Genomic DNA, 22298 nt, shown 5'->3' on the forward strand with positions numbered 1-22298 from the left:
TTTTTCCTGCACAAAAGAAGCTTGTCACGAACGGGGGGTAGGAAGCGGAAATTACGCCCTTCCTTTCTACCACCCGTCCGACCGACAGACAGAGCATGTGATGCGCTCTCTAGCGCCCCTCTTACAGTCAGGCCGATTATGGAATTGCCCGACAATAAGCAAGGAGGCCGATATTCTACTATGCCGATGACTGAAGGGCTCCCGGTGAGAGTAAGGTATATATTCCCCCGACCTCAGCGGACGGAATATATAAAAACCTCCCCAAATCTCACTGGCCGCCCCACAATGATCCTTAGCACAAACTCGCTGCCACCAACCGATTTCGGTAACTAATAAGCCGAGCACACAGACGTGGGATTTAAGATCGAGATAACAGAACAGCCCACGATTAATTATATATTTTAATTGGCCTAAGACACACTAGAAACTACAATATATACAATACGGAATCTACAAAATATATACATAGGTCAGAGTACATCTACAAATAAGGCATGGTTACAAACAGAGGCAGATCATGTAGTTACCTTATGCGTCTGGCCACAGGTGGGGCACTGTTTGACCAGGTTTCCAGGAACTTCCTCACATGTATTCTCAGACACAGGACCCCGAGGAAGAACAAGCCAAAATGTCTTAACTGTGGTTATCAACCTGTCTCAATCCATGTCCCCTCCTACCTTAGTGACCTCACAGGGAAGCACTGCCCCACCCACCCCCTGCCTTGAGTCACATTAATATCCAAAGGGATTATTGGCCATAACTTTGCCTGGGAATGTCGTAGGCGGACGCCAATGCTCTCATTTTTTCAGTTATGAATTTACCTTCAAAATAATAGGACGCATGGCTAGTTTGCTGGCTGCCCCACTGCCCAATATCAAGTTTGGGCTACCTACGGAGGTCCCACACCTATATAAAATATGTGCTGGAGTCGTTAGCCTGCCCCGATGCCATATTTCTGCTTGACATATTAATAGGAAGCACGGCTCACAAGATATTGAACATTTATTCCTGATGCCGGTCTGTCTAGAAGTACAGAGGCAGGTTAATTAGTAAGGAACTTCTTCCACAGTGTCAAAGAAGGGGTTCTTCCTTTCCTTTTGTGTTCACAGCTCAGCTAATTTCCATATCACAGGGGATTGCTTTCTGCTCAAGCTACTGCTAACCAGACAGGTTCCTCACGTTCAATAGCACACTGATTGAAGCTGGCGGCTATAGGGATATGACTTATAGCTCAGAATATCCCTATGCCCTCACAAAGCTGCTATGCAAATGCATTTTTTTCTCTTTTCTGATTAAATTTGATAAATGCAGTGTTTTTGAAATCTGCAGCATGTCAACTTTTTCAGGTTTTTTTCCTTATGGAAAGCAATGAGATAACAGGTTTTGTTTGTCTTTTGTCACCAGAAACACAGCAAAAACAAACCACACCCTTTAATCAATATGTACTGTCACCTGCACACAAAAAAACAGCAAAAAGGCACCAAAATAAGCAGGAAAAGCCGTGTTTTGATTGCAATGTTTCTACTGCTAAAAAAGCAAACTTTGGATGCAAAAAAAAACCAAAAAACAAAAACAACTAGTGCATGTGAACATAGCCTAACGCTATTTCTATATAGATTAATCGTAAATCTGCAAGTATTGTGTCATGGTTTTGCCTCCCCTGCCACCAAGCTAGGGAGTGGAGCTTTCTCCTGGGCCTCGTTTCATGAGCCTGGACGCTTTAATTGGGGTCTTCTCCAGTGAACCGACGCTGGCTATAAGCTAAAGCTCTACTGTGATTGCTGGTCCCTGCAAGTAAGTGTTTGATCTTGATCAGTCTCCCCTGTGCTCTCGCCCTCTGTCTGTGTTCCGTCCCCTTGTTCTCCTCCTTTTCCCTGGACATACCTTAGTTTGTTCCCTGCCCTCTCCTACCTCCCCTCCTCGGTTTGTTCCCCCCAGTACTGATCTCTGACTGACCCTGAGCTTTCTCCTGCTTGTCCCTCTGGTCTTCAACTGCTCCTCACGGTGTCTCTGACCTGGCCTGTCTTACCTTCCTCCGCGCACCTCGTGGCATTTGCTCCCCCTGCTGGTGCTGTAAGGTATTGCACCAGCACACTCTGTGCTTCAGCTCCCCGGCTGGTTCTGCACAGTACAGTTTCTATCTATCAGGACTCCAGCTTCCTCTGCTGGTGTCTTGATAGTATAGCCGGCCATAGAGGATTTTATATTCATGTTGGATATAAAATTCGGTATAAGTTGATACTTGTATTTATTTATACATTTAGGGGATATTTTTATGGATCCACTTAGTACACTGTGCGAGCAAGTAGCTAACCTCACCCAGTTGGTGCAGGATTTGGCTGCGGAGCATAGTACCCTGGTGGCCTCGAATAATTTGCTGCAGGGTGAGGTCTCTGCCTCAGTAAGGTCCACTTCAGGAGCGTCTGCCTCGCATAGTCTGGTTCATCATAACTCCACTGATGTCCAAATTAAGTCCCCTGAACCCACGGTGATGCTCCCAGATAACATTTCTGGGGAGAAAAAACTATTTTGGACGTTTAGGGAAAGTTGTAAGCTTCTTTTTACTCTCCGGCCTCGGTCTTCTGGGGATGAGCCTCAGCAGGTGGGGAATGTCATGTCCTTACTTAGAGGAGGTCCCCAGACCTGGGCGTCTTCACTACCTCCATTGTCCCCTGAAAGGTTTTCGGTTAACCACTTTTTTGACTCCCTCGTGGTTATATATGACGAACCAGACTGGGTGCGGGTGGCTGAGGACAGGATCATGTGTCTCACTCAGGAACCACACTGATGAACTTTATTGTTCAGAGTTTCGGCAGTGGTCTGCAGAGGTAGAGTGGAATGATTCTGCACCCAGGTGCCAGTTCCAGAGAAGACTTTCGGACTCCCTTAAGGACCCCTTGGCCCTGCACCCTCCTCCCAGTTCCTTGGATGAGGCTATGACGCAGGCCATTCACATGGACCGTAGATTACAGGAAAGAAGGGGCACCATGCGAGATGCTATTCCATTCCTGCCAAAGACGAATTCCTTATCGGCTGCAGAACCCATGAAGGTTGGAGCCGCTAGTCCTGATGAGAGGGAGAGGAGACGCCGCCGGGATCTTAAGCTTTGTTTCTATTGTGGTCAACATGGACACTGGAAAATGGACTGCCCGGTTTACCGTCCTGCTAATAAATCATCGGGAAACTTCTAAGTCTGGGTAATGGTCGAGGAGGTTACCCAGACTTTCAGGTACCCTTTTTCACCTCAAATAAGATTCTCCTGAATGATAACCTACAGATCAAGGACTCTGTCTGATCTTCTAATGCCTTTATTAATTGTCGGTCCTCTATGAACTTTATTGACTCTAAATTGGTCCAAAGATTAGAGTTAGGGACAGAAAGGTTTGATGGACCCATTCAAATTCTGGTGATTGATAAAACAAAGTTACCTCAAAATCTCATCCAGTTTGTCACTGAAGATTTTACTCTTGTGGTTGGTTCTCTGCGTTCTGAAAAGATGTCTTATTTTGTGATGGAATTTCTTCCTGCTGGGTTGGTACTGGGGTGTCCTTAGTTGTTGTTACATAATCCTATTATCGGTTGGGAATGTCATGATATTGTCAAATGGATTCTTGACTGTCATAAGAGGTATTTAAAATCTGTACCGGTTTTCTCTGCAAGTCCTGAGGGTCTTCCGGAACACCTGATGGACTTCGGAGACGTATTCTTGGAAAAGGAGGCTGAGGTTTTGCGGCCTCATTGCCCATATGACTGTGCCATCAATTTTCTTCCCAACGCCAAATTGCCCAAGGCCCGTTTATATAATTTCTCGGGTCCTGAAAGGGCTGCTATGAAGTCTTATATTTCCGGCAGTTTGCGTAAAGGGCATATCCGTCCTTTTTATTCCCCAGTGGCCGCTGGTTTCATTTATGTCAAGGACTGTGGGTTACGGCCATGTCTCGATTTCTGAGAATTGAACAAAATTACTGTTAAAAATACTTATCCGCTTCCACTCATCCCTGACCTTTATAACCAACTTTCTGGAGCTCGTTGGTTTTCTAAACTAGATCTTAGGGGAGTCTATAAGCTTATTCGTATTAGAGAGGGGGATGAGTGGAAAACGGCCTTACATCTGAGGGGTTATTTGAAAATCTGGTGATGCCTTTCAGTCTGAATAATCCCCCTGCTTTTATTCAAAATTTCATCAATGTTTTCTCCGATTTTATTGGTTGTTTTGTGGTCATTATCTCAATGACATTTTGATATTTTCCGCCGATAAGGAGACTTTATCGTGGAGGTGCATGGTTCGGAGGTGGGGGTGGGAGCTGTTCTCTCTCAGGGACCGGCTACTCTGACTAATTTACGACTCTGTGCGTTCTTTTCTAAGAAATTTACTCCGGCTTAGAGAAACTATGATGTGGGTAACCGTGAAGTATTGGCTGTGAAATTGGCATTTGAAGAATGGAGACATTTTTTGGAGGGTGCTGTTCATTGTATTACGGTCATCACTGATCATAAAAATCTTGCTTATATTGAGTCGGCCAAGAGATTGACACCTCGGCAGGCTAGTTGTGCCCTATTTTTTTCCAGATTCCATTTTCCTATTACTTTTCGACCTGGGTCCAAAAATGTGAGGGTGGATACCATGTCCCCTAGTTTGGACCCAGTGTCTCCTCCGGAGCCTTCTTGCTTCATTCTTCCACAAGGGGTGGTGGTCGCTGTCTTGTCCTCTGGGTTAGAGGCTGAGGTCAGGGAGGCCCAGTCCTCAGCGCCATCTTCAATTCCAGACTCTAAGTTATTTGTCCCTTTGCACCTCTGGTTGTGGGTACTTCAGGTGTTTCAATAGTCCGTACTTAGCGGCCATCTGGGAGTTTCAGTTACTTGAAGGGCTGTTGCTCGACTCTTTTGGTGGCCATCTATTAACTCTGATGTGGCTCAGTTTGTTTCTGCCTGTGTGATGTGTGCCCGTGCTAAGATATGTCGTAACCAGCCAGCCGGGGAACTGGTTCCATTACCAGTTCCTGAAAGGCCATGGACCCACCTGTCCATGGATTTCAATACGGACCTCCCTGTCTCAAATGGCATGACTGTGATCTGGGTGGTGGTGGATCGTTTTAGTAAACAGGCACATTTTGTTCCCCTTTCCGGTCTGCCTAATGCGGTGACCCTTTCCAACCTATTTATTGAACAGGTGGTTAGGTTGCATGGGGTGCCCCTGAATATTGTGTCTGACAGAGGGGTACAGTTCATTTCCAGGTATTGGAGGGCCTTTTGCAAGAGGTTAAGAGTTGATTTATCCTTTTCGTCAGCCTATCATCCTGAGTTCAACGGACAAACGGAAAGGACGAATCAAACCCTTGAGCAAATCCTGCGCTGCTTAGTTTCGGCTCAGCAGTAGGATTGGTGCTGGTTTTTGCCCCTTGCGGAGTTTGCTTTTAATGGCCAAGTAAAGCAGTCTGCAGGGACATCTCCCTTTTGTAATTAGGGGTTTCACCCTCATTTTGGGGAATTCTCTAGATTGAATTCGGGGTGCCCGGGGGCAGATTCCGTCGTTCAGCATCTGGGGGGAGGTTTGGGAGGGAAGTTCGGTGGTGCATTGAAATGGCTCAGTGTTGTAGAAACGCCATGCAGACACAAAACACTCTCCGGGGCCATCCTTTCGATTGGGACAAAGTATGGCTGTCCACTCGGAATATCAGGTTTAGAGTTCCGTCTGTTAAATTGGACCCTAAGTTTATCAGACCCTATGAGATCACTGAGATGGTCAACCCAGTAGCTTTTCGTTTACAGCTTCCCCAGACCTTACGTATTCCCAACATTTTTCATAAATCATTGCTTAAACAGTTTGTCCCTTCGGTTCTGGATTCTCAGTCTCCTCCGGCTCCGGTGTTGGTGGACAGTGAGATGGAATATGAGGTCCAATGTATTGTCGATTCTCGGATGGTTCATAATTCCCTCCAGTATTTGAGCCATTGGAGAGGTTACGGCCCAGAGGACAGATCTTGGGTACCGGCTTGCTCCATACGTGCTGATCAGTTAATTATGGCTTTTCACCGGAAGTTTCCTAGGAAACCTGAGGGTCCGGTGGCCCCCCTTGAGGAGAGGATACTGTCATGGTTTTGCCTCCCCTGCCACCAGGCTAGGGGGTGGAGCTTTCTCCTGGGACTCGTTTCCAGAGCCTGGACGCTTTAATTGGGGTCATCCTCTGGTGAACCGACGCCGGCTATAAGCTAAGTTCTGCTCTGCTGTGAATGTTGGTCCCTGTAAGTGTGATGTTGAACCGTCTCCCCTGTGCTATCGACCTCTGTCTGTGTTCCGTCCCCTTGTTCTGTGTCTGTTTCCCCGGACATACCTTCGTTCCTTCCCTGCCCTCTTCTTGTCCTCTTCCTCTCCTACCTCCCCTCCTCGGTTAGCTCCCCCCGGTACTAATCTCGGCTTGACCCCGACCTTTTTCCTGCTCGTCTTTCCGGTCTTTATCTGTTCTCACGACATCCGACACGGCCTGTCTTACCATCCTCCGCACACCTCATGGCATTTGCTCCCCCTGCTGGTGCTGTAAGGTACTGCACCAGCACACTCTGTGCTTCCGCTCCCCGGCTGGTTCTGCACAGTAGTTTCTATCCATCAGGACTCCAGCTCCCTCTGCTGGTGTCTTGACATATTGTTTCTGAACATGAAGATTCTCCTCTCCGTGTTTGTGTTCAATGTCTGTTTTTGTGTATGAATAAATGTATACCGTATTTTTCGGACTATAACACGCACCGGACCATAAGATGGACCCTGGTTTTAGAGGAGGAAAATAAAATTTTAAGCAAAAAATGCGTACATGACACACTTATGGTGCAAAGATCTGCTGCTGACACTGTTATGGGGGTAATGTCCCCAAATTCTCTACTAAGACATCCCATCCTGGTAATGATCCTCCTGCCTTGTATATTATCTCCATCATTGTATATATGTCCCCCATCCTGGTATAGCCCTCATCCTGGTATATGGCCCGGATCCTGTGGCACAGACAAAAACAAATGTTTATACTCACATTTCCTCACTCCAGGTAGCATCGCTAGTCTTCCAGTCTGTGCGAGCAGCAGTGCCGCTGACCTGTGTGGAGCTGTGCGCATCGCTCTCCAAACACATCAGCGGGCAGGCAGACAGGTAGTCATTGCGATGCTGCAGGGAATGGTGACCGGTGAGTATACTTATTCAGTGCCCCCCGCGCTGATGATAATACACGAGGGGGTAGTGAATATAGGCACACATGTTCACTTGAGGCTGTAGGAGCCAGGGATGATCACGCAGGCCGGCTGTTTAGTATGCGCGCCCCCCGCCCACCTCTCAGCTCCGTCTTCAGGGCTGAGAGATGATGGGCATCGGGAAGCAGTGCATATGAACTGAGGCTAATGAGGTCACGGTAGAATCTGCTACAGCCTGCTCCTGCCTCTGATGACCTGCTCCACCACCACCACACCCCCCTTCCATGCAGCTATCGGACTATAAGATGCACCACCCCAACTTACCCCCAAAATTTTGGGGGAAAAAAGTGCGTCTTATAGTCTGAAAAATACGGTAGTTTTAGTATTTTGCACTTTTATCTACTTATGTCTGTACTGGGAGGATAAAGGAAAATTGAAATGTTAATATTGAGATTATTATTTTATGGTAATTCCTAATATTAAAGTATTTCAAGTATCCTAGCTTTGCTAAGAGCTGCTTCTTCTCACATCGTTTGCGACCAGACCTGTACTATAGCTTCCTACAGGGGAGTATAAAAGATTTATTTTAATTTGAGGAGTTTAATGGACAGTTCTATCATATGCCACTCTATTAACTTCAATTTTAAAGGAAATCTGTCAGCAGGTTTTTCCTACCTCATCTGACATCAGTAACATAATGTAGAGAGTAGTAGAGAACGGGTTAATTCACACCGCACCAATGACCACTGGTAAAGATGATAAGATTAATGTCGCTTTATTTCATGCTCAGGTCTACGCGTTTCAGGAGACTCTGCTCCCTTCTTCAGGACAAACAGGCAAGCTGAATCTCTCTATACTAATGATACATACTTATTCTACTTTCTGCACTCTAGGTGTCAATTGATGTAATTTTCCTTTCCTTGTTCACGTCTGCACATACTGATGGTTTAGTGGTCAGAACCCCTAAGATACAAACACTTCGGTATAATCCTACTTTCGTTGTGAGTTCGAGGCTGACTTTACCACCAATTACTACATGATTCTAACCTCTTTTGCATATTTTTTATTTTTTCATTCACTAGAAATAAACACACTGCACATTTTTCTTTATAATCAATTTTATTATACTCCATTAATTACCCTGTTTTCAGAGGTATATCCCTACTGAATACTACTTTGTTTTTTATTGAATTCACGACATTACGTCATGTATTAAAAGTATAGAATTCCCGCCGTTTTTTTTCTGCAAAGGAGGTGGACCTATGACGTCACACCAATGGTATATACATCCAGTTTATTTCTTTGTCTGTAGATTTGATGTTTCTTGTGCCCGTTTGTCCTGAAGAAGGGAGCAGAGTCTCCTGAAACGCGTAGACCTGAGCATGAAATAAAGCGACATTGATCTTATCTTTACCAGTGGTCATTGGCGCGGTGTGAAATTAACCCGTTCTCTACTACTCTCTGCAATCAGCCTGTGGGTTGCTGCTGCCGTGGCCTAGTTTTTATGCATATACAGTAGTTGTGACTCTCACAACTCGACTTGGTGAGTGACCCCACTTGTGTTTACCCTGTGTGTATTGGGGTAAGACCCTATTGCGCTTTCTTTCCACAGCTCCACCATTTTCCAGTAACACAATGTAGGCAAAGAGATTCTGACTCCAATGGTTTATCACATAGATTACTGAGTGCAGCCATTGTGACTCAATCAAATAATTTAGATTCAGGAAAATACCAGAGCTGAGATTGCTGTCTCTGGTCACACCGGGCTGTCAATAGAGATTGTGCTTTGCATTTGAGGTGTGAATCACAGCAGGGGGCATCAGACTGCCCTGTATGTGAGTTTCTAAAGGCCCCTTTACACACTGAGACTTTCAGCGATCCCACCAGCGATCCCAACCTGGCCGGGATCGCTACAAAGTCTCTGGTGAGTCGCTGGTGAGCTGTCAAACAGGCAAACCTGGCCAACGACGCAACAGCGATACGGACCTGCAGAACGACCTAGCTAGTCATTGGGGACGTTATAAAGCAGCTTTTTGAAAGGGAAGTCGCTAACAAAGTCGCTGTAAAGTCCCCTTTACACACTGAAACTTTCTAGCGATCATGCTGCACAGCGGGAAACAAAGGACCAAAGAATGGTCCTGAACGATTTGTAGCGATCAGCAACTTCACAGCAGGGGCCAGGTCGCTGATGTGTTTCACACACTGCAATGTCGCTGGGGAGGTTGCTATTACGTCACAAAACCGGTGACGTTACAGCGATGTCGTTTGCGATGTTGCAGTGTGTATGTGTAAAGCCACCTTAATTCTCTAATGCTAATCACAGGATGATAAACCCTTTAGTTTAGGTAAAACACACAGATTAAAAAAAGCACAGTTGGATTTTCATATTCAACCCTTGCAGCATGTGGTCCTTAGCTTACATAGCAAAGACCTGCTGGCAGACTGCTTCCAGTACCGCTGTGCTGTCCATGAGGAAACAGCAAAATAAAAGCTGGAATGCCAATTTATTATACAGTGTGAGGCAGTGACAGGTGTCATATATGAAGGTTGCTATGTTTCCCCCAGAATGTGCTTGGAGACTTTGTGATACCTGCTGGAGTGTGTTGTAGTCAGAGTAACCGCTGTGGGTGCAACACAAAATAAAATATTGTGAACTTGGTAAAGATATTTGACCAAGTATTTTGTTTAAGTAAACCTGTTGGTGATGTTTTTTTTGGAGACAACTGTAGGTCTGTTAGTGGGATGGATCTCTCTGTCCAGGTTGGTCTTGCAACAGGCTTATGTCCGGAGAATTGCATTTACTTTTGAAGTGCACAGCCAGATGTGTCTCAGATGGGATCCAGCCTGCTAGGACAGCAGATGCTGTGTGAGCTGGCTGTGTGGAGTAACACAAGTCAGTACTAAGAGACAGGACACTGCAAGCGGACCCCTGCACCAGAGATTCCTACAGTGGTGCAGGTGTTGACCAGGACATTGATAAGACTGTACTTAGAACCGGCTGTGATCCGGAAAGACCGTCCAGGACTGTGGACAAGTGATTTATTTAGGTTTGGTTAAAAAAAAAAAAGACTGTTTGGTGTGAACAAGCCCCTGGGTCTCTGCCTCACTTTCCTGGCTATAGAAAGCCGATGCCTCACAATAGGTATAGTGCTAATGCTTCAAAATAATGTCCCATTAGGTAAGGCGGGAGACCGGGGGGGGTCGACCGAGGGCGGATCAACCCAGCCCTTAGGGGCAGGTGAAGCAAAAGGGTACCGGGACTCCATGAGTTTTCGGTTACCGAAGCGTCTGTCAGGCTTCTCCCTTTGCTTTGTGAGGATATCCTGAAACTCTGGGTGATCAGCGAAAACCTTTTGGGGTTTCCTTGCCCTCTTAAATGAGACTGCATGGTCAGTGGTAGTGGATGGGGGATCCTCCACATGCAGAGTTTGGTTGATTGCTGCTATAAGGGAGTCTATTGCAGTTTGATCATCTGGGGAGGCTGAAACCAAGGAATCCTCTTGGTATAAACAGCAGTCTCCCTCCTCCAGCTCTTCAGAAGCCGTGGAGCGTGTGGGAGAGCCTGCCCTGTGTGCTCCCGAGGGAGAGCCCGCTGGAGACACACGGCCGTGTGCTCTTTTCCTAATCGGCGGGAAGGGAGCTTCTGATAGTTTTCCTCCCTCTCCCTCCAGTCAGCACACAGCTTGTCATTGGTGGTTATCAGCGGGCTTTTCTGCTAGAGCAAATAAACAGCGTGAGTCCCTGAGCTCTGTGCCCTCCCCCTGGGAAATTATCTGTGCAGGACTTTCTTCAAACAGGAGTGACTTCCCCCCTCCTCCAGCCAGCAAGCTAGAGAAAAGTTAACACTGTGTGTTCAGGATCACTGGGGCTCTCCTCCTTGCACTCAGCAAGGGACTTTCTCATAATAAATACTGTAAATTCAGCAGTCCTGGGAGCCTTCCCTGCACCATCTTTTCTCCCTTTGTCTGGGAAACCAGTCAGGGGGGATCTCACCTTAAACACTGCTTCCGTCCAGGCAGTGAAAATAGCAGAGTCAGCTTGCTGTGTCCGGTCACACCGGTGCCGTATTCAACTCAGAGCCTGCAAAGAGGGGCTGAGGAATTGGTGCCATATTCAACTCAGAATCTGCAAAGAGGGGCTGATGAATTGGGCTATAGGGGCACAGGCCTCTACCCTGGGCTTTGGAAAATCGGTGTCTGTGGAACCCATCGTCCAGACCAGGATCCAGCGTCGCAGGAGGGGGTACGTGGAGGCGACACTCCACATTCCCGCCCGTTGATGGTAGTGGGAGATCGGTCCCAAAAGGAAACCGTCGCCCTCAAAAAATAACAAAACTTGAAAGGAAGTGCCTCCTACAGACACTAAGCTAAAACTGAGGTTGCCTGGCCCGGCCAGGGGGTGTATACTGCAGAGGAGGAGCTATGCTTTTGCATCTAATTAGTGTTCTCCTATGGATAGGCAGCATAACACTCATGGTCCTGTGTCCCCAATGAGGCGTCAGAGAAATAGTATTTTTATTAAATTGTTAAAATAAACATATGTTACATATGCATAGTAAATACAAGGCAAGAGAGATTCCCATAAATTATAGCAGTGGTTTACCAGATAATAAATAGCGTAATGCAATGACCAAAATCACGTGGTTATCAATTATTCATCTATAACAAAATGCAATGTGCAAATATTAATAAATTAATAATATATAAATAAGATATAGTGTGTATACACTTTATAAATTATAAAGTGCTGATAATGTGCTAATCAATAAAGGGTAAGTATACCTTCCGTATGGTCACAAAAATCCAGCGTGCCGCTATGCCCTGACAAGCACCCCCTGAGGAAAAGAACTCTTGAAACGCACGTCGGGGCATAGCAGCAAGCCGGATTTTTGTTACTATACGGAAGGTATACTTACCCTTTATTGATTAGCACATTATCAGCACTTTATAATTTACAAAGGGTATATACACTATATCTTATTTATATATTATTAATTTATTAATTTGAGATTAGTTTTTGCACATTGCACTTTGTTATATATGAATAATTGATAACCACATGATTTTGGTCATTGCATTACGCTATTTGTTATCTGGTAAACCACTGCTATAATTTATAGGAATCTCTCCTGCCTTGTATTTACTAAGAATATGTAACATATGTTTAGTTTAACAATTTAATATAAAATACTATTTTTTAACACCAATTTGTCACCAATTCCTTTGTTTTATCCTCATGGATTCTAAATTAAAGGTATTTTTGATATGTATTAAAAAAATTTCTAGTAAGGAAAAACTGCAAAAAAAGTGTGATCAACAGTTTTTTGGATATTTTATTCCCCATATTCATTATATGGTAAAACTGATGTGTTGATTCGATGTCTCAGGTCGGTACGAGTTTTTAGACAGCAAAAATGTATAGGTTGACTTTTATCTAAAGGGTTTACAAAAATTCACAAATTTTTTTTATTTTTTTTACTAGTCCTCCTAGGGAACTATAACGATCAGCAGTCTGTTCGCTCTTCCATTTCTCCAGATCAGAGCTACACAGCTAAGATCTGGAGAAAAGCAGCTCTCCTATTCCAAACGGGTGTAAGTCTGCCGGGTGTAAGAGGAAGTGACTCATGAAATCTACAGGAGTCATCACATGACCCTGTGCTACCATGGCAGCCACCGGATGTCACGTGATCACGTCACGTAACTTCCGATGGGGGTGGGTAAGTAATGCTTACGGCGTCGCTCTGTTACATCTTGCTGTCAGAATTTGACAGCAAGATGTAAGGGAGGAATAGGCGCGGGTGGAATGCGATTCCACTCGCGCCTGGCAGGCACATGTCAGCTGTTGAAATCAGCTGACATGTCCGCGGATTGCCCGTGACTGCCCACGGCAGGCAGCCGGGATTAACCTCACACGATCCATAATGTACCCAGTACATTAAGTGCCATGAAGAGGTTAAAATTGGTGCTGAAAATCTGCAACATCAACACACCAAATACTCATTGTGGAAATGTAGCCTTCGGATTAGAGATGGGCAGATCCAGACTATAAAAGTCAGGATAAGTACAGTTTCAAACTTTACCCGAGTGCTGGACCCGGACCCGGGATTCCGTGTGTTGATCCAGAAACTTGGAAGATAAAAAAATTAAAAGGAAAAATAAAGAAAATGAGAATGAAACAAGTGCTTCATACTTACCAAGGCTCCTGTCAGCTGTACACTGCTCCCTTTGCCGCCTATTAGACTCATGCATATGCAGTGCTTTCCCTATCCACCGGCATCTGTGATTCGTTGCAGTCAGACGTGCCCCCAACCTGTGTGACAGCCTCTGTCTGTAACCAATCACAGACACTGTCTGCGGCTCTATATCGTACAGTAAAAAGTAAATAAACAGAATATATGGCGTAGAATCCCCCCATATTATGATAACCAGAACAGATAAAGCATACAGCTACAGGCTGCAGCCCCCAGCCATGTGCTTATCTTGGCTGTGTATCAAAATAGGAGGAAGCGCATGAGACTTTTTTTTTTGTGTGTATATATATATTATATTATATATACATATATATATATATATATATATATATATATATATATATATATATATATATATATATATATATATATGTACATGCACAAGACCAAAAAAAAAAGTTGTTTGCTGCCAGGAGATGCAGTGAGTTCACTGAGTTTAATGAGGTCACATGAGGTTAGGTTACCTGTGATCAGGTGGAGGATCACACCACAGGAACCTACAGCTGTGACCGCAACTAACCTAAGTGACGTTACCGCTCATTGCTGTGGATCGTTCATTCTCTGCCTGAAATTCACAGCGGGCAGTTCCATGATCGAACGCTGTCAATAGTAGCAGAGCTGGAATAGTCGTGGGGACCTCGTGTGGATTACATTAGTCCTGCAGGGGTGTTTTGGGGTTAATAAAGGGGTGAAAGATGGTGCTTTTTTGTATTTTGTTTCAAATAAAGGATTTTTTTCAGTGTTTGTGTTTATTTCTTTTCACGTACAGATTAGTAATGGGGGAGGATCTCATAGACCCTCCCCATTACTAATCTAGGGTTTATTGGCAGCTGTGGGCTGTTATTAACACCTTCTTAGCAGCCCAATAAACATGGGTCTCCCCAACCTGACAATTCCAGCCCGCAAGTGTCAGGCTTTATCATGGCTAGGTATTAAAATTCGCGGGGACCGCACGTTGTTTTTAATGAAAAAAAAAACAAAACCACATGCGGTTACAGCCAAGATAAGCGAATGGCTGGGTGCTGCAGCCTGTAGCCGTATGCCTTATCTGTGCTGGATATCATAAAATGAAGGGACCCTATGACAATTTTTTCATTTATTTATTTTTATATCACGATAGATGCATATAGTCATTTGTCTGTGACTGGAAGCTGTCAGACAAACTGTCACTCAGGGTGGGACACGTCTGACTGCAACCAATCACAGATGCCGGTGGGTGGGGAAAGCAGTGCATATGCATGAAGGATAATGCGCGGCTCCGGAATTGAATGCACAGCCTAGAAGCAGTGTACAGCCACAACAGAGCCTCGGTAAGTGCAGCGCGTTTTCTCCCAACCCACTATCCCTTCTACCCCTATTTTTAATCGCCGAATTCTGGTCCCCATAGACTTTTAAAATCCAGATAACCGGGACCTGCCGGTCCTAGTCATCTGAGAGTCTGCTCATCACTACTTAGGGTCAAATGTATCATACTTCTCAGTGTTAATTTTTTTTTTCCGTTTTTTTTCTTAGTGTTGGCAAAAAAAACAACCCCAAAACCTTAAATCAACCAGGCTGTTTGTTTATGGCCAAATATTTTTCATTGTTGTTTTTCATTTCTATCCTCATATTTACAGAACTAGAATATTTTTATGTCTTCACATGTAGAAAAGTTTGTTTATGAAGGGTGGGGGTTTGTAATTTGTTTTACTACTACTTTGGGGATTAGGGAGATGGAGGTGGGCAAAAAGAATAAAAAAAAAAAAAAAAGTAATGCCAACTTTTTTTATTATTATTTTCATTTACGGGACTTCAAAATGGTACCAAAAAATATACATTTGTTTATGACTAATCATTAAAAAATATTTTTAATGTAACGGGTTTTGTTTGTGTTCGTGTGAATTATTGCATTTTATTCTACTTTTCTTGTCCTATTAAGGAACTTAAGGCTATGTTCACACGCTGCGTTTTTGGAGGCTAAAACGCACCCGCGGCAAAAAACGCATGCGTTTTTACCGCGTTTTGGTGCGTTTTTGGCTGCGTTTTTGATCTCTGCGTTTTTCCAATGCATTGCATGGGGGGGAAACGCAGAAAAACGCAGGAAAGAATTGACATGTCCATTTTTTTTTTTTAAGCTCAAAAACGCAGCTTAAAAAAAAAAAAGTTGTGTGCGGACAGCAAAAATGAAAACTCAGACTTTGCTGGGGAAGCAAAGTCATGCAGTTTTGAGGCCAAAAACGCACCGAAAAACGCACTGTGTGCACATAGCCTAAAGAGGTATTCTTATCTCCAAGTTCCTATCCCAATATGTAGTAAGTGTAATATTATTCTTATTAATAATAATAAAAAAAAAATAATAGCAAATATGTTCAATTAGAAATGTAATATAGTTTATCTGATTATCTCATGTTCAGGACATTGCAGAACCTTAGGTGTCAAAAACATTTTTTTTAATTAGATATAAACCAATAAAACAATTAAGAGACTCCATCTTTATTATAAAAAAAAAATCCTTAGTCGTTATAGTCCACAGGCAGAGCATTGTCAGCTCTGGTTCATCACTCTGTACAGACAAGCATCTATACAGAGTGAGAAGCAGGGACAGCAATGTCAGCTCTGCGTCATCACTCCGTACAGACAGCGTCTATACAAAGTGAGAATCAGGCTGACACTGAGGCCGGAGTTCCACTTGCGAGAGACTCGTGCGAGTCTCACATCAATATCACCCGGCACGGCCTGACACTCTCCGGACAGGAGTGCCTCAGCTGCTTGGAAATACATGCAGCCGACCGCTCCTGTTAGGAGATTGTGCACCGTGCGAGTGATACCAATGCGAGACTCGCACAGTGACAGTCAAAATTCAATCGAGTCCATGAGCCATGGACTCGGGTGAACCCTGACATCACTGAGAACACAGCCAAAAACAGCTGAAGACTGCAAAGTGACGAGCAGTGCAGTGAATACCGCCAGAAGTTAATGATCAGACCCGAAGCAGAAGTGGCCAGGAGACGGCAGCTGAGCGGGTCTCTGCAAAACGCGTCGCGGGACCTGTAAGTGTAATCATAATGTTTTTTAATAATGTGCTGCTTTTTTTTTTCTTTCAGCCCCTTGGTCCTAACTAACACAAGCTTCCTAGGAATGCCCATGTTCGTGATCGTGTGCATGAACACTGTGTTCAGTACGGACCCCGAACTTTACAGTTCGAGTTCGCCCATCACTATTAGTCATCTCTTCTCTGTAGAACGCAACATCAGAACTTTTTTCAAATGTTAACATTTAGTAAAATGTTGCCTGACAAGATTACATATTGTGGAAAGCGTCTCAGGATTGCCAACCTCATAAGGGTCATCCTTTCCTAAATGGCTGGGAGATGTGACCTGGGCCCATTGCATAGTAGTGAAGACTAGATCAATGCTCATCATTATCAGAGAGACATGGTGGGTGGGGGTACCTGTCATAAGGTGGGTGCAGGATTCCAGGCCTTTTTCGTGCATTCTATCAAGAAAAATCCCGGCACTCATATGAAGAATTGAGAAACAAATGGATGATGCTGAAACTGATATTTACTTTGATTTTTGACGTTTCGGCTACTTGCCTTCATCAAAAAGAAACTATTTGGTATATGAAGAAAGCAGAATATTTTCTTAATATAAAGACCTCAATAATTATCCTGAGAAGGAATGAGACAGGTATACTAGAATCCTATGGATGAGGGGTATAATGCCGCTATGTGGAAGGCTGTGTCCAGGGTGATCAGCGGTGAAATGTAACATTTAAATTCATTCATTCATATGTGACATTTCACCTCTGATCACCCTGGACACAGCCTTCCACATAGCGGCATTACACCCCTCATCCATAGGATTCTAGTATACCTCTCTCATTCCTTCTCAGGATAATTATTGAGGTCTTTATATTAAGAAAATATTCTGCTTTCTTCATATACCAAATAGTTTCTTTTTGATGAAGGCAAGTAGCCGAAACGTCAAAAATCAAAATAAATATCAGTTTCAGCATCATCCATTTGTTTCTCAATTCTTCATATGAGTGCCGGGATTTTTCTTGATAGCTCATACTGTTTTTTCCTGAGCACCTTGCGGTGAGCCAGATCATCTTCTGGACTTTCTCGTGCATTGTCTGTTGGAATTGTGTTTTAACCAGACAACTAGTTGAATGGTTACAGTCAAAATTTTTATTGTTATGACTGATGGTGTCCATCAATGTATACATACAATAATTTTAAAAATAAAGCACTTACAACAATGAAAACATCCTTAGGGTCCTGTCCAGCTTTTAAAGCCTCAATCCAATAAGAGATTAAAGGAAAACCTCGAACTGGGAGTAATGGTTTGGGTATTCCAATGAGATCTTGCAATTTCTGTTCATTTACACTTTGTAGATCTTTAAGAAGTCTTGTTCCGTAGCCAGCTGCCAAGATTATGGCCTTCATTTTTTGTCCTAAAAAATATAAATACATCTATAAAATACACAGGCACACACACATTTTTGTTACATTTTGCCATCAATGGCACAAATATTGAGAACATATAATTTATTGACTACCCCTTCATTTGGAGGGGCTAGTGACAAAACAGGGAGTGTCCATTCATGTGGGGTTTACTTATATAGTGCTGGGCAGCCCGCTGAATCTAATAGTATGGGTTTCAGCAATAGTCTGTAAGCCAGACATTATGCACCTACATGCGTGAACGGTGCCCCATACAAGTCTTTTTGGGTGAAATTGTAATAGTAAGCAATCACCCCCTCCATGGATTGTTAGTTTGTAGGTGGTTTGCTCAATCAGTGTTTTGTACCTGTGATGCCTCTAACTTTATTAAGGGGTTTTGCTGCATCCTGTTATTGCATTAGATTCTGTGACTTGTGCAGGTAAACTCTGTTGCCCTTTTGTTGCTGTGAATAATTCTTGAATTTAAATTCCAGCATGGCCTCTTGGCTGTTAATATTCTTTATGCAGTAAAAGATTTTAGCAATATAATTCTTTCTGGTTAGAACAATAACAACTTTGCATAGTTTTATATTATTTTTTAACCTCTTCACCCCCGGACGATTTTCCATTTTTTCTCCCCTTTTTCTGAGAGCCATAACTTTTTTTCCCTGTTAATTTTGCCATGAGAGCTTTTTTTTGTGGGATGAGTTGTACTTTTGAATGAAACCATTAGTTTAACCATACAATTTACTGGAAAATGGGCCAAAAATTCCAACTGCGATGAAATTGCAAAAAAGTGCAATTGCTCAATTGTTTGGGGTATTATATTTACAGTGTTCACTAAATGATAAAAATAACATTTCAGTTTGATGCCTCAGGTTGGTACGAGTTTGTGCATACCAAACATGTATACTTTTATCTAAAAGGTTAAAAAAAATTCAGAACTTTGTCAATTATAAAAATAATTTAAAAAATCGCATTTGTCGTCATATTCTGAGATCCGTAGCATTCTCATTTTTTCAGGATCTGGGGCTCAGTAATGGTTTATTTTTAGTGTCTTGAGCTGGCATTTTTAATTATACCATTTTTTTTTTCCAGATTTTTCAAAAAAATTGCTACAACCAAGAAAACGTAATTTTGGTGTTTAGAATTTTTTTTTTAATCACCACGCCGTGTACCATCAGATTGATTTTATATTTTAATATATCGGGTATTTCTGAATGCGGTGATATCAAATACGTTTATATTTTTTATTTTATTAACAGTTTTATTTTCAATGGGGAGAATGGGGGGGGTCATTTGAACTTTTAGTTTTTTGGGAGTTTTTTTTAAATTTATTTATTTTACTAGTTACCCTAGGGGACTTTATCACTGCACAGTCCTACCGCTTGCTCAATTTTCTTGATCAGAGCAGCATCTCTTTGATCAGCAGAAATGCTGCTTTCCTGTGAGTGCTGGTGCTGTTTCGGTTCTTACAGGAAGTAAGTCATAGCAGAATCAGGGGTCATCACATGACCCCGAGCTACCATGGCAACTATTGGGGCCGCTGGTGGGGGCGGGAAATGAGGAGATCCCCACCGTGGCCATTTAAATCGCGCTGTCAGTATTTGATAGCACGATCTAAGTGGCGCACAGGCTGTTCCAATTAAGAGTCATGTGTAGAGATCACCGCCGCAGCCGTATCAGTACGTCATTGGTCGTGAAGGGGTTAATAGTTAGAAAGGGGTTAATGGTTAGAAAGAATTGAAAACTTTGATGGAAAAAATGAAAAGTTACAGGTTGACAGACACCAAACATTTTATTATAATGAGAAAAAATAATTCTTGGTAACCAGTCATTTTTATTAATACCATTACAGGGTAAATATGACGCTTTAATGGGTGTCCAATCGGTCTGCATAAGCAAGCAGTGGTGGCAGCGAGTAGAAGGTTTTTTGCGGTTATTGTGCAGCTTGGCAGGAACTCTTCCGTGGAGAGGTCTGTAATTTTTATCATAGGTACAATTCAACTTTGACAAAATAAAAAACAAAAATCACATTGTATGCCTTTTAAATAGATAATTTGCATTTTATTGCATTAAATATTTGATACAATAGAAACAGAACTTTATATTTGGTACAGAAACCTTTGTTTGCAATTACAGCCGTCAGACGTTTTCTGCAGTTCTTGACCAAGTTTGCACAAACTGCAGCAGGGATTTTAGCTCACTCCTTCATGCAGAACTTTCAGATTTCGGGGCTGTCGCTGAGCAATAAAGAGTTTCAGCTCTCTCTAAAGATTTGCTATTGGTTACTGGTCTGGAGACTGACTAGACCATTCCAGGACCTTGAAATGCTTCTTATCGAGCCACTCTTTAGTTTCACTGTGTGTCCCAGGTCATTGTCCTGCTGGAAGACCCAGCCATGACCGATCTTCAATGTTCTTACTAGAGTTGAGCGCGGTTCGCGGTTCTCCAGTTCTAAGCTCGAGTGATTTTTGGGGCTGTTCGAGATCGAACTAGAACTCGAGCTTTTTGCTAAAAGCTCGATAGTTCTAGATACGTTCGAGAACGGTTCTAGCAGCAAAAAGCAGGGCTTTTTACAGCTACAGTGAGCAGGGGGCCATCGCTGGCAGCCTGCCACAAGCTGGTAACCAAGATAAACATCAGGTATCCAAGCAAAGCGCTTTGATTAGTAACCCGATGTTTATCTTAGTTACGTGCAGGAAGCCCACACTTTCCCGCTCAGCTCGCTCCGCCCCCTCCTGCCCGCGGCATGTACACATACATACACACACACACACACACACAAACACCCCCCCCCCCGCCCGCTCGCTCGGCTTACCTGCGGTGATGAAGTCCCGCCATCCCGACCTCAGCGCTGTCACTGTCCTCCATGGCCGCCGCTTGTCACATCACCTCTCGCTTCCGACCCGAGACTGACTAGCGGTGACGTCACGGACCTCTCGCGATACTTGATGTGAAGGCGCCGGTCATTGAGCTCAGTGACAGGGGCTGTCGGCAGTGCAGGAGATCAGCGCAGGTAATGTACCTCGCTGACAGCAGCACTTGTCATCCCCTGCAGTGACCTGGGCTGACCCATTGATGTTAGCTCAGGTCACTGCATTGCTCTCCCAGCCAATGGGGAACATCCTGCTCTTCATTGACTGGGACAGTGTGGATCGTCATGGCAACCCCTTGGATTACAGCAGACCTGGATTTGTTTTTCAATCTAATAAATTGGTTAAAGAGGGAATGTTTTGGGGAGTGTTTTTTCAAATAAAAATGTGTTTGTCGTCTATTTTTTTTTATTACTGACTGGGTTGGTGATGTCGGGTATCTGATAGACGCCTGACCTCACCAACCCCAGGGCTTGATGCCAGGTGACATTACACATCTGGTATTAACCCCATATATTACCCCGTTTGCCACCGCACCAGGGCGCGGGATGAGCTGGGGCGAAGCACCAGGATTGGCGCATCTAATGGATGCGCCACTTCTGGGGCGGCTGCGGCCTGCTATTTTTAGGCTGGGGAGATTCCAATAACCATGGACCTCCCTAGTCTGAGAATATCAGGCCCCAGCTGTCTGCTTTACCTTGGCTGGTGATCCAATTTTGGGGGACCCCTACGTGTTTTTTTTTAATTATTTATTTAATTTAAAATAACAGCGTGGGGTGCCCTCAGTTTTGGATTACCAGCCAAGGTGAGGTTGCCAGCTGTGGTCTGCAGGCTGCAGCCGTCTGCTTTACCCTAGCTGGCTACAAAACTAGGGGGAACCCTACGTCATTTTTTTGGCTAAATACAAAGCTAAGCACCCCTTAGTGCCACATGAAAGGTACCAAAGGGTGTTCCACTTTTTCTCCATTTTTTTCTCCACTTTTTCTCCATTTTTTTCTCCACTTATGCTCCACTTTTTCTCCTCTTATGCTCCACTTTTTCTCCTCTTATGCTCCACTTTTTCTCCACTTTTTTCTCCACTTTTTCTCCTCTTATGCTCCACTTTTTCTCCACTTTTTTCTCCACTTTTTCTCCTCTTATGCTCCACTTTTTCTCCACTTTTTCTCCACTTTTTCTCCACTTATGCTCCACTTTTTCTCCACTTTTTCTCCTCTTATGCTCCACTTTTTCTCCACTTTTTTCTCCACTTTTTCTCCTCTTATGCTCCACTTTTTCTCCACTTTTTCTCCACTTTTTTCTCCACTTTTTCTACACTTTTTCTCCTCTTATGCTCCACTTTTTCTCCACTTTTTCTCCTCTTATGCTCCACTTTTTCTCCACTTTTTCTCCTCTTATGCTCCACTTTTTCTCCACTTTTTTCTCCACTTTTTTCTCCACTATTTCTCCACTTTTTCTCCTCTTATGCTCCACTTTTTCTCCACTTTTTCTCCACTTTTTTCTCAACTTTTTCTCCACTTTTTCTCAACTTTTTCTCCACTTTTTCTCCACTTTTTCTCCACTTTTTCTCCTCTTAT

The 22298-nt window shown here is 43.7% G+C and overlaps 1 protein-coding gene across 10 annotated transcripts in view; it reads right to left on the bottom strand.

The window, feature by feature from the left end:
• Positions 1-22298, bottom strand: part of OSGEPL1 (O-sialoglycoprotein endopeptidase like 1) — a 1349050-nt gene that overhangs the window by 676918 nt on the left and 649834 nt on the right. For 9 of the 10 annotated variants that reach the window (XM_075317748.1, XM_075317740.1, XM_075317741.1 and 6 more), the window contains one exon: positions 17660-17859. In XM_075317748.1, coding sequence (XP_075173863.1) covers positions 17660-17859 — 200 coding nt within the window. Of the gene's footprint in view, positions 1-17659; positions 17860-22298 lie in introns of those variants that run through there. The other variant, XM_075317743.1, reaches the window with a different exon arrangement.

Source organism: Anomaloglossus baeobatrachus, chromosome 7 (genome assembly GCF_048569485.1).
Source record: "Anomaloglossus baeobatrachus isolate aAnoBae1 chromosome 7, aAnoBae1.hap1, whole genome shotgun sequence".
Taxonomy (NCBI): domain Eukaryota; kingdom Metazoa; phylum Chordata; class Amphibia; order Anura; family Aromobatidae; genus Anomaloglossus; species Anomaloglossus baeobatrachus.